Here is a 12,625-nt window from a genome sequence, read left to right on the forward strand (position 1 = left end):
AAGAGAAAAAAAAAGGCAAATTGGACATAATTTCACGCAAAACCCCAAACATGGTCTAGACAAAATTGTTGGCACCTTTCCAAAATTGTGGTTAAACAACTTTGTTTCAAGCATGTGATGCTCGTTCAATCTCACCTGTGGCAAGTAACAGGTGCTGGAAATACGAAAATCACACCAGGAACCAGATAAAAAAGGGGAGAAGTTGACTCAATCTTTGCATTGTGTATCTGTATGTGCCACACTAAGCATGGAGAACAGAGAGAGGAGAAGAGAACTGTCTGAGGACTTGAGAACCAAAATTGTTGAGCAATATCAACAATCTCATGGTTACAAGTCCATCTCCAGACATCTTGATGTTCCTTTGTCCACAGTGTGCAATATAATCAAAAAGTTTACAACCCATGGAACTATAGCTAATCTTTCTGGACGTGGACGGCAGAGAAAAATTGATGAAAAGTTGCAATGCAGGCTAGTCTGGATGGAGGATAAGCAGACCCAATCAAGTTTCAAAGAACTTCAAACTGTCCTGCAGGCTCAGGGTACATCGGTGTCAGCGTGAATTATCCGTCGACATTTGCATGAAATGAAACGCTATGGCAGGAGACCCAGGAGGACTCCGCTGCTGACACAGACATAAATAAGCTAGGCTGCAGTTTGCCAAAATGTACATGAGTAAGCCAAAATCCTTCTGGGAAAGCGTCTTGTGGGCAGATGAGACCAAGATAGAGCTTTTTGTTTAACACAACATTCTACTGTTTACAAAAAATGGAATGAGGCCTACAAAAGAAGAGAACACAGTACCTACAGTCAAATATGGTGGAAGTTTGGAGATGTTTTGGGGGTGTTTTGCTGCTTCTGACACTTGATGCCTTGATTGTGGGCAAGGCATCATGAAATATGAAGATTACCAAAGGATTTTGGGTCGCAATGTAGTGCCCATTATCAGAAAGCTGGGTTTGTGTCAAAGGTCATGGGTCTTCCAAGAGGACAATGACCCCAAACATACTTCAAGAAGAACCCAAAAATGGATGGAAAGAAAGTGCTGTAGAGTTCTGAAGAATTGCTGTCGGGAGAAGGCGCCTTCACATATAAGAGACCTGGAGCAGTTTGCAAGAGAAGAATCCAAAATTCCAATTGAGAGGTGTAAGAAGCTGGTTGGTGGTGTGAGAGTCAAAGAATAGCAAAGAGGTCAAATATAACTTTTATTTAGTTATGAAGATGAAAAAGGTTATCAGTAAACCTCATAAAAAAGTGCTCATGTGCTAGTAATGTGTAAGCAATTGGACGCAACTTTCTTCTCCAAAAAAGTGTGAGGGTCGACTTAATTACAGTAGTTACATTCTTGTTTTTAGGATATTTTTATCATCCCCACCGCTCACACTAATATGTCATGAACCGGGGTTGTTTGGTTGCCCAGTTCTTTTCTGAAAGGGATTTATCTATATCCCACTTCCGGTTTGGAACTTGCAGATCTCTGGCGACCCCCTTAACCTCAGGTCAGACAGGGTACTGCACCTAGGATAATTAGTCGCCAGAAAGGCTGCCTTACTTTGTACTGGCTAATAGGCACACTGCAGCGAGGGCGATATAACTACTCCCACTCAGGCGGGAACAATAATTATCAACATCGTCAGTCGCTACCAGGTTTCCCCAAACGTGCAGGAAAAATCAGCTGCGACCAGCTCAGATTTCTTAATTAATAACGGGTCTGGAGCCAACCCATATTAGTAGCGTAATTCACTTCAGAGGACGTGACAGTACGTTATAGAGCAAGGAGAAACGAAGCTAGTAATTTTATATATTTTACTCCAAAAAGGTAGGCAGTGTCTACAAAAGTATAAAAAGATATTATAAAAGTAGACAAGTATCGTATGTACAAAGAATTACAAATAAAAAAGGGATTAACAGAAGAAAATCGACTTACGGTTCTTTCATACTATGGTTGACCATGCGGCTCGGGGGATGGGCATATATCCCAGTGCATGACAGAATCAAAGGGACAAAAGATTAGTGAAGACTGATGTCTCACTCACTTATCTCCGTGCACAAAACCAAGGCACCCCCCTGTGGTGAACTCACTCGGAGGCTGAATACTCCTCTTTCATAACATTATGAAAAGCCATTTTTAAACATATCTTGGCGTATGAACCTCGTAGAAGAAAGACAAAGTTATCACTATGCTTAGCAAGTCCTGAAGGTTAATTTAAGTGGAAACACGTCTTGGCTAGGAGCCCCAGTTAAGCAGTAATGCGTTTCTCACCTTCGGCTAAGTGCTGGGCTCCCCAAACCCACCAGTTAGGAGCCCTGACCCTGCGGTTTCCGGAAATATGAACAGTCTATTTCTGTGAATATCCTGTTTTGATATATTTGGTCTTAAAGGACCACTGTAGCTACACAAAGGAATTGCCATGCATTGCTACTCTTTACGTTCGGCTACACAGTTGCAAACAAAGACATTCCTGAGGGAGGGGGAAAAAAGAGTGGCTTAGAATTTCAGCCGGTGCTGGAAGGCAGAGGAAAGAAGGGGGGGTGGGGGGTCAGAGAGCCCACAGCGTGTGTCTGGAACCATGGCACCTTCTGAAAAATTACTCCGAACATGGCATTTTTTACATGACAGCAGGCAGTCAGAATAATGATGACAACCAGAATGTCACCATTATCTGTCTCCGTCGGCAGTCGGCCCAGTTCGTCAGCATCATGGCAGCGGATATTTGTCTGTTTAGCTTTGCTCTCACCTGCTTGTAATTGTAAATCTCCCCATTATAACAGAGCCATAGGTACGGGAACTTCTTCACCCGCAGAGGCTGCATGCCATATAACTGGTCCACAATCGCCAGGCGGTGGAACCCAAAGCAGCAGTTGGTGAATCCGTTCACATTCTCGAACCGAAATGCGTCAGGACCCCGATGTGCGATTTTCATGGCGCTGAGACACTGCACCGAAAGGCATTCATCACTGCCAAACAGTGCCCATATACCACACATCCTGGGGGCTCAGAATCTGCAGATCAAAGGGAAACACACAGGCCATTAATTTATAGATTATCATTTACCTCCACCTTAAAGGGGTTGTCCTAGACTCTAATATTGATGATCACCTATCCTATAAGGGAATGTCCAAAAGCTGCAAGTTATCGGCCAACTTTGGACAACATCTTTAATGGGCTTTGGATGCCTGTTTTGACATTATTTGGTAATACAGTGGCATGTCTGAGTTTGTGCACCCTGGTCAAAATAATTGTTATTGTGAACAGTTAAGGAAGTTGAAGATGGAATGATCTCTAAAAGGCCTAATGTTAAAGAGGACACATTTCCTTTGTATCCTTTTGTAGGCAAAAATATACACATACATATATTAGTGAAGAAAATAATTCTTTGATCCCTGACATCCTTATAAAGCTCTTTGGTTTTGCCCATGTTGTAGAGGTTAGAGTCTGACTGAGTCTGTGGACAGGAGTCTATTATAAAGGTGACTATGTAGACAGCTGTCTATAATGCAGGCAATGAGTTGATTAGGAACGTCTAACTGGTCTGTAGGAGCCAGAGCTCTTAATTGTTGGTAGGGGATGAAATACTTATTTCTCACTGCAAAATGCAAATACATTTTTATAATTTACACAATGTGATTTTCTGGATTTTATTTTTGATATTCTATCTCTCATTGTTAAAATTAACCTACCCTTAAAATTATAGGCTGGTCTTGTCTTTGTCAGTGGGCAAACTTACAAAATCAGCAAGGGATCAAATACTTATTTCCTCCACTGTATATATTGTCATTTTTTCAGTTTTAAACATTACAAAAAGGAAAATGGGCCTATGCAAAACTGTGGGCACTTGCATGGTTAATACCTAGTAGCACCCCCTTTTGTAAATGCTTTTTGTAGCCAGACAGGGTTCCCACGATAGTGTGGAGCCAGAAAACGCAGAGTCTGATTGCACCTACTCCGGCTCTGAGAAGAAGCACTTCTCCTTCATGTGTTTATTCCTTCCTGCAGAACAGGGGTCGGCCATGTTGGAAATCCCTGTGCTCACAGCTGAGCTCTGTTAGCCACTCCTTTCCCTTTATAATCTGAGCTCTGTTACAAATCCTTGTCAGAGCTAGCATCTGCTGCATGGCTAATGGAGGGAGAGGAGTTCATATAAGAAGGAGAGTTGGAGGAGTTATCAGTGACGGTTGCTTGGTTTGTATGTGTTGTAATTCCCTATCGTTCTCTATTTTGGTTTATTCCCCTACCTTCACACCCCGGTGCATTCCTCTGTTATATGTGAGTGAATATTTAGTATGCCCGGAGTATTCCCTTAAGCCCTTGTTTGTGTTGCCTTGTTTGTCGGGTTGGTGTACTACAGAGCATAGTAACGCCCCTCTCCCTGGGTGGGAGAAGAGAACAGATGGAGGGCTAACTCAGGAGATAAGGCAAGGGTGGAGGCTCTGGCATCTTCACCCTCAGAAGTATCCCGGGGAGCATGGCTAGCTAGGGTGCCCCCTAGTTTTAGGGACAGGGACTGAGCCCCTGGTCCCGGGTCACACGACACTCACTAACTGTGCAGTGTGTGCAGTAGATGGGTAAGGTATCGCACTATTGTGCTGTATGTTTTTGAACAGTAGTGTAGTCTTTTCAAATATTTGCTTTGTGATGGCCTCCGGACAGGACTTTGTATCAATGGATCTCCGGGAACTTTCCTAGATCGGAGGACAGGGATCTATGAGGCTGGAGAGGAGAGCAAAGCGGGAAAATCACTCACCCCACAGCTGCTCAACCATGTGTGTCATCTGAGGAGACCGCTATTTGCACTATATGGGCTCTCTATGTACATAGGCCTGTGTAGGACAGTATATGGGCACTATATATGGCACTGTTCGGCAGTGTATTGCACTGTAGTAAATTGACACAGTATAACTATATATGGCACTATAGAACAAGATATAAGCATGGTACAGTATGGCACTCTGGGCACTGTATGCAGTATATGGGTGCAGTATGGCATCCTCTGGGCACTGTATGCAGTATATGGGTGTAGAATGGCATCCTCTGGGCACTGTATGCAGTATATGGGTGCAGTATGGCATCCTCTGGGCACTGTATGCAGTATATGGGTGCAGAATGGCATCCTCTGGGCACTGTATGCAGTATATGGGTGCAGTATGGCATTCTCTGGGCACTGTATGTAGTATATAGTGCAGTATTGCACTCTCTGGGTACTGTATGTAGTATATAGTGCAGTATGGCATTCTCTGGGCACTGTATGCAGTATATGGGTGCAGTATGGCATTCTCTGGGTACTGTATGTAGTATATAGTGCAGTATGGCATTCTCTGGGCACTGTATGCAGTATATGGGTGCAGTATGGCATTCTCTGGGCACTGTATGAAGTATATAGTGCAGTATGGCACTCTCTGGGCACTGTATGCAGTATATGGGTGCAGTATGGCATTCTCTGGGCACTGTATGCAGTATATGGGTGCAGAAAGGCATCCTCTGGGCACTGTATGCAGTATATGGGTGGAGAATGGCATCCTCTGGGCACTGTATGCAGTATATGGGTGCAGTATGGCATTCTCCGGGCACTGTATGCAGTATATGGGTGCAGTATGACATTCTCTGGGCACTGTATGCAGTATATGGGTGCAGTATGGCATTCTATGGGCACTGTATGTAGCATATGGGTGCAGTATGGCATTCTCCGGGCACAGTATGCAGTATATGGTGCAGTATGGCATTCTCCGGGCACTGTATGCAGTATATGGGTGCAGTATGGCATTCTCCAGGCACTGTATGCAGTATATGGGTGCAGTATGGCACTCTCTGGGCACTGTATGCAGTATATGGGTGCAGTATGGCACTCTCTGGGCACTGTATGCAGTATATGGGTGCAGTATGCCGTTCTCCGGGCACTGTATGCAGTATATGGGTGCAGTATGGCATTCTCCAGGCACTGTATGCAGTATATGGGTGCAGTATGGCATTCTCCAGGCACTGTATGCAGTATATGGGTGCAGTATGGCACTCTCTGGGCACTGTATGCAGTATATGGGTGCAGTATGGCATTCTCCGGGCACAGTATGCAGTATATGGTGCAGTATGGCATTCTCCGGGCACTGTATGCAGTATATGGGTGCAGTATGGCATTCTCCAGGCACTGTATGCAGTATGGCATTCTCTGGGCACTGTATGCAGTATATGGGTGCAGTATGGCATTCTCTGGGCACTGTATGCAGTATATGGGTGCAGTATGGCATTCTCTGGGCACTGTATGTAGTATATGGGTGCAGTATGGCATTCTCTGGGCACTGTGTGCAGTATATGGGTGCAGTATGGCACTCTCTGGGCACTGTGTGCAGTATATGGGTGCAGTATGGCATTCTCTGGGCACTGTATGTAGTATATGGGTGCAGTATGGCATTCTCTGGGCACTGTATGTAGTATATGGGTGCAGTATGGCATTCTCTGGGCACTGTATGCAGTATATGGGTGCAGTATGGCACTCTCTGGGCACTGTGTGCAGTATATGGGTGCAGTATGGCATTCTCTGGGCACTGTGTGCAGTATATGGGTGCAGTATGGCATTCTCTGGGCACTGTATGTAGTATATGGTGCAGTATGCCATTCTCTGGGCACTGTATGCAGTATATGGGTGCAGTATGGCATTCTCTGGGCACTGTGTGCAGTATATGGGTGCAGTATGGCATTCTCTGGGCACTGTGTGCAGTATATGGGTGCAGTATGGCATTCTCTGGGCATTGTGTGCAGTATATGGGTGCAGTATGGCATTCTCTGGGCACTGTATGTAGTATATGGGTCCAGTATGGCATTCTCTGGGCACTGTGTGCAGTATATGGGTGCAGTATGGCACTCTCTGGGCACTGTGTGCAGTATATGGGTGCAGTATGGCATTCTCTGGGCACTGTGTGCAGTATATGGGTGCAGTATGGCATTCTCTGGGCACTGTGTGCAGTATATGGGTGCAGTATGGCATTCTCTGGGCACTGTATGTAGTATATGGGTGCAGTATGGCACTCTCTGGGCACTGTATGCAGTATATGGGTGCAGTATGGCATTCTCTGGGCACTGTATGCAGTATATGGGTGCAGTATGCCATTCTCTGGGCACTGTATGTAGTATATGGGTGCAGTATGGCACTCTCTGGGCACTGTATGCAGTATATGGGTGCAGTATGGCATTCTCTGGGCACTGTATGTAGTATATGGGTGCAGTATGGCACTCTCTGGGCACTGTATGCAGTATATGGGTGCAGTATGCCATTCTCTGGGCACTGTATGTAGTATATGGGTGCAGTATGGCATTCTCTGGGCACTGTATGTAGTATATGGGTGCAGTATGGCATTCTCTGGGCACTGTGTGCAGTATATGGGTGCAGTATGGCATTCTCTGGGCACTGTGTGCAGTATATGGGTGCAGTATGGCATTCTCTGGGCACTGTATGTAGTATATGGGTGCAGTATGGCATTCTCTGGGCACTGTATGTAGTATATGGGTGCAGTATGGCATTCTCTGGGCACTGTATGTAGTATATGGGTGCAGTATGGCACTCTCTGGGCACTGTATGCAGTATATGGGTGCAGTATGGCATTCTCTGGGCACTGTATGCAGTATATGGGTGCAGTATGGCATTCTCTGGGCACTGTATGTAGTATATGGGTGCAGTATGGCACTCTCTGGGCACTGTATGCAGTATATGGGTGCAGTATGGCACTCTCTGGGCACTGTATGCAGTATATGGGTGCAGTATGGCATTCTCTGGGCACTGTATGCAGTATATGGGTGCAGTATGGCACTCTCTGGGCACTGTATGCAGTATATGGGTGCAGTATGGCACTCTCTGGGCACTGTATGCAGTATATGGGTGCAGTATGGCACTCTCTGGGCACTGTGTGCAGTATGGCATTCTCTGGGCACTGTATGTAGTATATGGGTGCAGTATGGCATTCTCTGGGCACTGTATGTAGTATATGGGTGCAGTATGGCATTCTCTGGGCACTGTGTGCAGTATATGGGTGCAGTATGGCACTCTCTGGGCACTGTGTGCAGTATATGGGTGCAGTATGGCATTCTCTGGGCACTGTATGCAGTATATGGGTGCAGTATGGCATTCTCTGGGCACTGTATGTAGTATATGGGTGCAGTATGGCATTCTCTGGGCACTGTATGTAGTATATGGGTGCAGTATGGCATTCTCTGGGCACTGTATGCAGTATATGGGTGCAGTATGGCATTCTCTGGGCACTGTATGTAGTATATGGGTGCAGTATGGCATTCTCTGGGCACTGTATGTAGTATATGGGTGCAGTATGGCACTCTCTGGGCACTGTATGCAGTATATGGGTGCAGTATGGCATTCTCTGGGCACTGTATGCAGTATATGGGTGCAGTATGGCACTCTCTGGGCACTGTGTGCAGTATGGCATTCTCTGGGCACTGTATGTAGTATATGGGTGCAGTATGGCATTCTCTGGGCACTGTATGTAGTATATGGGTGCAGTATGGCATTCTCTGGGCACTGTGTGCAGTATATGGGTGCAGTATGGCACTCTCTGGGCACTGTGTGCAGTATATGGGTGCAGTATGGCATTCTCTGGGCACTGTATGCAGTATATGGGTGCAGTATGGCATTCTCTGGGCACTGTATGTAGTATATGGGTGCAGTATGGCATTCTCTGGGCACTGTATGTAGTATATGGGTGCAGTATGGCATTCTCTGGGCACTGTATGCAGTATATGGGTGCAGTATGGCATTCTCTGGGCACTGTATGTAGTATATGGGTGCAGTATGGCATTCTCTGGGCACTGTATGTAGTATATGGGTGCAGTATGGCATTCTCTGGGCACTGTATGTAGTATATGGGTGCAGTATGGCACTCTCTGGGCACTGTATGCAGTATATGGGTGCAGTATGGCATTCTCTGGGCACTGTATGCCTTACATCAGCTGTCAGTCACAGCTGGGATTAGACAGGCGATGAGGCGGCTCCATAGAGTTCAGCTTTCTTTCTCTCTATCCTACTGGACTCCTCCGGGTGCTGCAATCAGCAGATTCCACTGACAGCTGCAGGACTACAAGTCTCAGTGTGGTTGTAGAGTGACTAGAATCCTGTGTAGCACAGACATATTGTACGGATATATGTGTCCTGGGATACAGAGAATAAAGTGTAGAAGAGGCTTATATGTAATGTGATATCTATTCAGTGACATCTCCGGGAGCAGGGGACGATTAGAAAGCACATCACCTTCTCCGGGGCAGTCGGTGGGATTATTGCTGAACTCGCAGATCACGGGCGACCCCGGCAGCTGCACGCTCCACACCCCGGTCTCCACGCCCCGGTCTCCACGCCCCGGTCTCCACGCCCCGGTCTCCACGCCCCGGTCTCCACACCCCGGTCTCCACACACCGGCTCACGCTGGAAATGCAGAACTGACAATGTAAGAATGGCTGCCAATGCCTGGAGCGCTGTGATTGGCGGAGGCCGCCTCCCGGCCTCATTGGTGCAGCCTCACACCCTATATACAGTCCAACTGTGTGGTACAGTGCTGCTGGGCTGGTGTATCTAAGCCGGTCAGGTGAGGTACAGTGCTGCTGGGCCGGTGTATCTAAGCCTGACAGGTGAGGTACAGTGCTGCTGGGCCGGTGTATCTAAGCCTGACAGGTGTGGTACAGTGCTGCTGGGCCGGTGTATCTAAGCCTGTCAGGTGAGGTACAGTGCTGCTGGGCCGGTGTATCTAAGCCTGACAGGTGAGGTACAGTGCTGCTGGGCCGGTGTATCTAAGCCTGACAGGTGTGGTACAGTGCTGCTGGGCCGGTGTATCTAAGCCTGACAGGTGTGGTACAGTGCTGCTGGGCCGGTGTATCTAAGCCTGACAGGTGTGGTACAGTGCTGCTGAGCCGGTGTATCTAAGCCTGTCAGGTGTGGTACAGTGCTGCTGGGCTGGCGTATCTAAGCCTGTCAGGTGTGGTACAGTGCTGCTGGGCTGGTGTATCTAAGCCTGTCAGGTGTGGTACAGTGCTGCTGGGCTGGTGTATCTAAGCCTGACAGGTGTGGTACAGTGCTGCTGAGCCGGTGTATCTAAGCCTGTCAGGTGTGGTACAGTGCTGCTGGGCTGGCGTATCTAAGCCTGTCAGGTGTGGTACAGTGCTGCTGGGCCGGTGTATCTAAGCCTGTCAGGTGTTGTACAGTGCTGCTGGGCTGGTGTATCTAAGCCTGTCAGGTGTTGTACAGTGCTGCTGGGCTGGTGTATCTAAGCCTGTCAGGTGTGGTACAGTGCTGCTGGGCTGGCGTATCTAAGCCTGTCAGGTGTGGTACAGTGCTGCTGGGCTGGCGTATCTAAGCCTGTCAGGTGTGGTACAGTGCTGCTGGGCTGGTGTATCTAAGCCTGTCAGGTGTGGTACAGTGCTGCTGGGCTGGTGTATCTAAGCCTGACAGGTGTGGTACAGTGCTGCTGGGCTGGTGTATCTAAGCCTGACAGGTGTGGTACAGTGCTGTTGGGCTGGTGTATCTAAGCCTGTCAGGTGTGGTACAGTGCTGCTGGGCTGGTGTATCTAAGCCTGACAGGTGTGGTACAGTGCTGCTGAGCCGGTGTATCTAAGCCTGTCAGGTGTGGTACAGTGCTGCTGGGCTGGCGTATCTAAGCCTGTCAGGTGTGGTACAGTGCTGCTGGGCTGGTGTATCTAAGCCTGTGAGGTGTGGTACAGTGCTGCTGGGCTGGCGTATCTAAGCCTGACAGGTGTGGTACAGTGCTGCTGGGCTGGTGTATCTAAGCCTGTCAGGTGTGGTACAGTGCTGCTGGGCTGGTGTATCTAAGCCTGTCAGGTGTGGTACAGTGCTGCTGGGCTGGCGTATCTAAGCCTGTCAGGTGTGGTACAGTGCTGCTGGGCTGGCGTATCTAAGCCTGTCAGGTGTGGTACAGTGCTGCTGGGCTGGTGTATCTAAGCCTGACAGGTGTGGTACAGTGCTGCTGGGCTGGTGTATCTAAGCCTGTCAGGTGTGGTACAGTGCTGCTGGGCTGGTGTATCTAAGCCTGTCAGGTGTGGTACAGTGCTGCTGGGCTGGCGTATCTAAGCCTGTCAGGTGTGGTACAGTGCTGCTGGGCCGGTGTATCTAAGCCTGTCAGGTGTGGTACAGTGCTGCTGGGCCGGTGTATCTAAGCCTGTCAGTTGTTGTACAGTGCTGCTGGGCTGGTGTATCTAAGCCTGTCAGGTGTTGTACAGTGCTGCTGGGCTGGTGTATCTAAGCCTGTCAGGTGTTGTACAGTGCTGCTGGGCCGGTGTATCTAAGCCTGTCAGGTGTGGTACAGTGCTGCTGGGCCGGTGTATCTAAGCCTGTCAGGTGAGGTACAGTGCTGCTGGGCCGGTGTATCTAAGCCTGTCAGGTGTGGTACAGTGCTGCTCGGCCGGTGTATCTAAGCCTGTCAGGTGTTGTACAGTGCTGCTGGGCCGGTGTATCTAAGCCTGTCAGGTGTGGTACAGTGCTGCTGGGCCGGTGTATCTAAGCCTGTCAGGTGTTGTACAGTGCTGCTGGGCTGGTGTATCTAAGCCTGTCAGGTGTTGTACAGTGCTGCTGGGCTGGTGTATCTAAGCCTGTCAGGTGTGGTACAGTGCTGCTGGGCTGGCGTATCTAAGCCTGTCAGGTGTTGTACAGTGCTGCTGGGCTGGCGTATCTAAGCCTGTCAGGTGAGGTACAGTGCTGCTGGGCTGGCGTATCTAAGCCTGACAGGTGTGGTACAGTGCTGCTGGGCTGGTGTATCTAAGCCTGTCAGGTGAGGTACAGTGCTGCTGAGCCGGTGTATCTAAGCCTGTCAGGTGTTGTACAGTGCTGCTGGGCTGGCGTATCTAAGCCTGTCAGGTGTGGTACAGTGCTGCTGGGCCGGTGTATCTAAGCCTGTCAGGTGTTGTACAGTGCTGCTGGGCTGGTGTATCTAAGCCTGTCAGGTGTTGTACAGTGCTGCTGGGCTGGTGTATCTAAGCCTGTCAGGTGTTGTACAGTGCTGCTGGGCTGGTGTATCTAAGCCTGTCAGGTGTGGTACAGTGCTGCTGGGCTGGTGTATCTAAGCCTGTCAGGTGAGGTACAGTGCTGCTGGGCTGGTGTATCTAAGCCTGACAGGTGAGGTACAGTGCTGCTGAGCCGGTGTATCTAAGCCTGTCAGGTGTTGTACAGTGCTGCTGGGCTGGCGTATCTAAGCCTGTCAGGTGTGGTACAGTGCTGCTGGGCTGGCGTATCTAAGCCTGACAGGTGTGGTACAGTGCTGCTGGGCTGGTGTATCTAAGCCTGTCAGGTGAGGTACAGTGCTGCTGAGCCGGTGTATCTAAGCCTGTCAGGTGTTGTACAGTGCTGCTGGGCTGGCGTATCTAAGCCTGTCAGGTGTGGTACAGTGCTGCTGGGATGGCGTATCTAAGCCTGTCAGGTGTGGTACAGTGCTGCTGGGCCGGTGTATCTAAGCCTGTCAGGTGTTGTACAGTGCTGCTGGGCTGGTGTATCTAAGCCTGTCAGGTGTTGTACAGTGCTGCTGGGCTGGTGTATCTAAGCCTGTCAGGTGTTGTACAGTGCTGCTGGGCTGGTGTATCTAAGCCTGTCAGGTGTGGTACAGTGCTGCTGGGCTGGTGTATCTAAGCCTGTCA

At 48.8% G+C, this 12,625-nt stretch overlaps 1 protein-coding gene across 1 annotated transcript in view; it reads right to left on the reverse strand.

The window, feature by feature from the left end:
• The window catches only part of ASNS (asparagine synthetase (glutamine-hydrolyzing)), a 34,139-nt gene extending 24,707 nt beyond the window's left edge, over nt 1-9,432 (reverse strand). The window contains exons 1-2 of the mRNA XM_069729366.1: nt 9,243-9,432; nt 2,736-3,000 (exon numbers count right to left, since the gene is read on the reverse strand). Coding sequence (XP_069585467.1) covers nt 2,736-2,984 — 249 coding nt within the window. The 5' untranslated portion in view covers nt 2,985-3,000; nt 9,243-9,432. The remainder of the gene's footprint in view (nt 1-2,735; nt 3,001-9,242) is intronic.
• Between the last annotated feature and the right edge of the window lie 3,193 nt (nt 9,433-12,625).

This window comes from Ranitomeya imitator, chromosome 6 (genome assembly GCF_032444005.1).
Source record: "Ranitomeya imitator isolate aRanImi1 chromosome 6, aRanImi1.pri, whole genome shotgun sequence".
Lineage (NCBI taxonomy): Eukaryota > Metazoa > Chordata > Amphibia > Anura > Dendrobatidae > Ranitomeya > Ranitomeya imitator.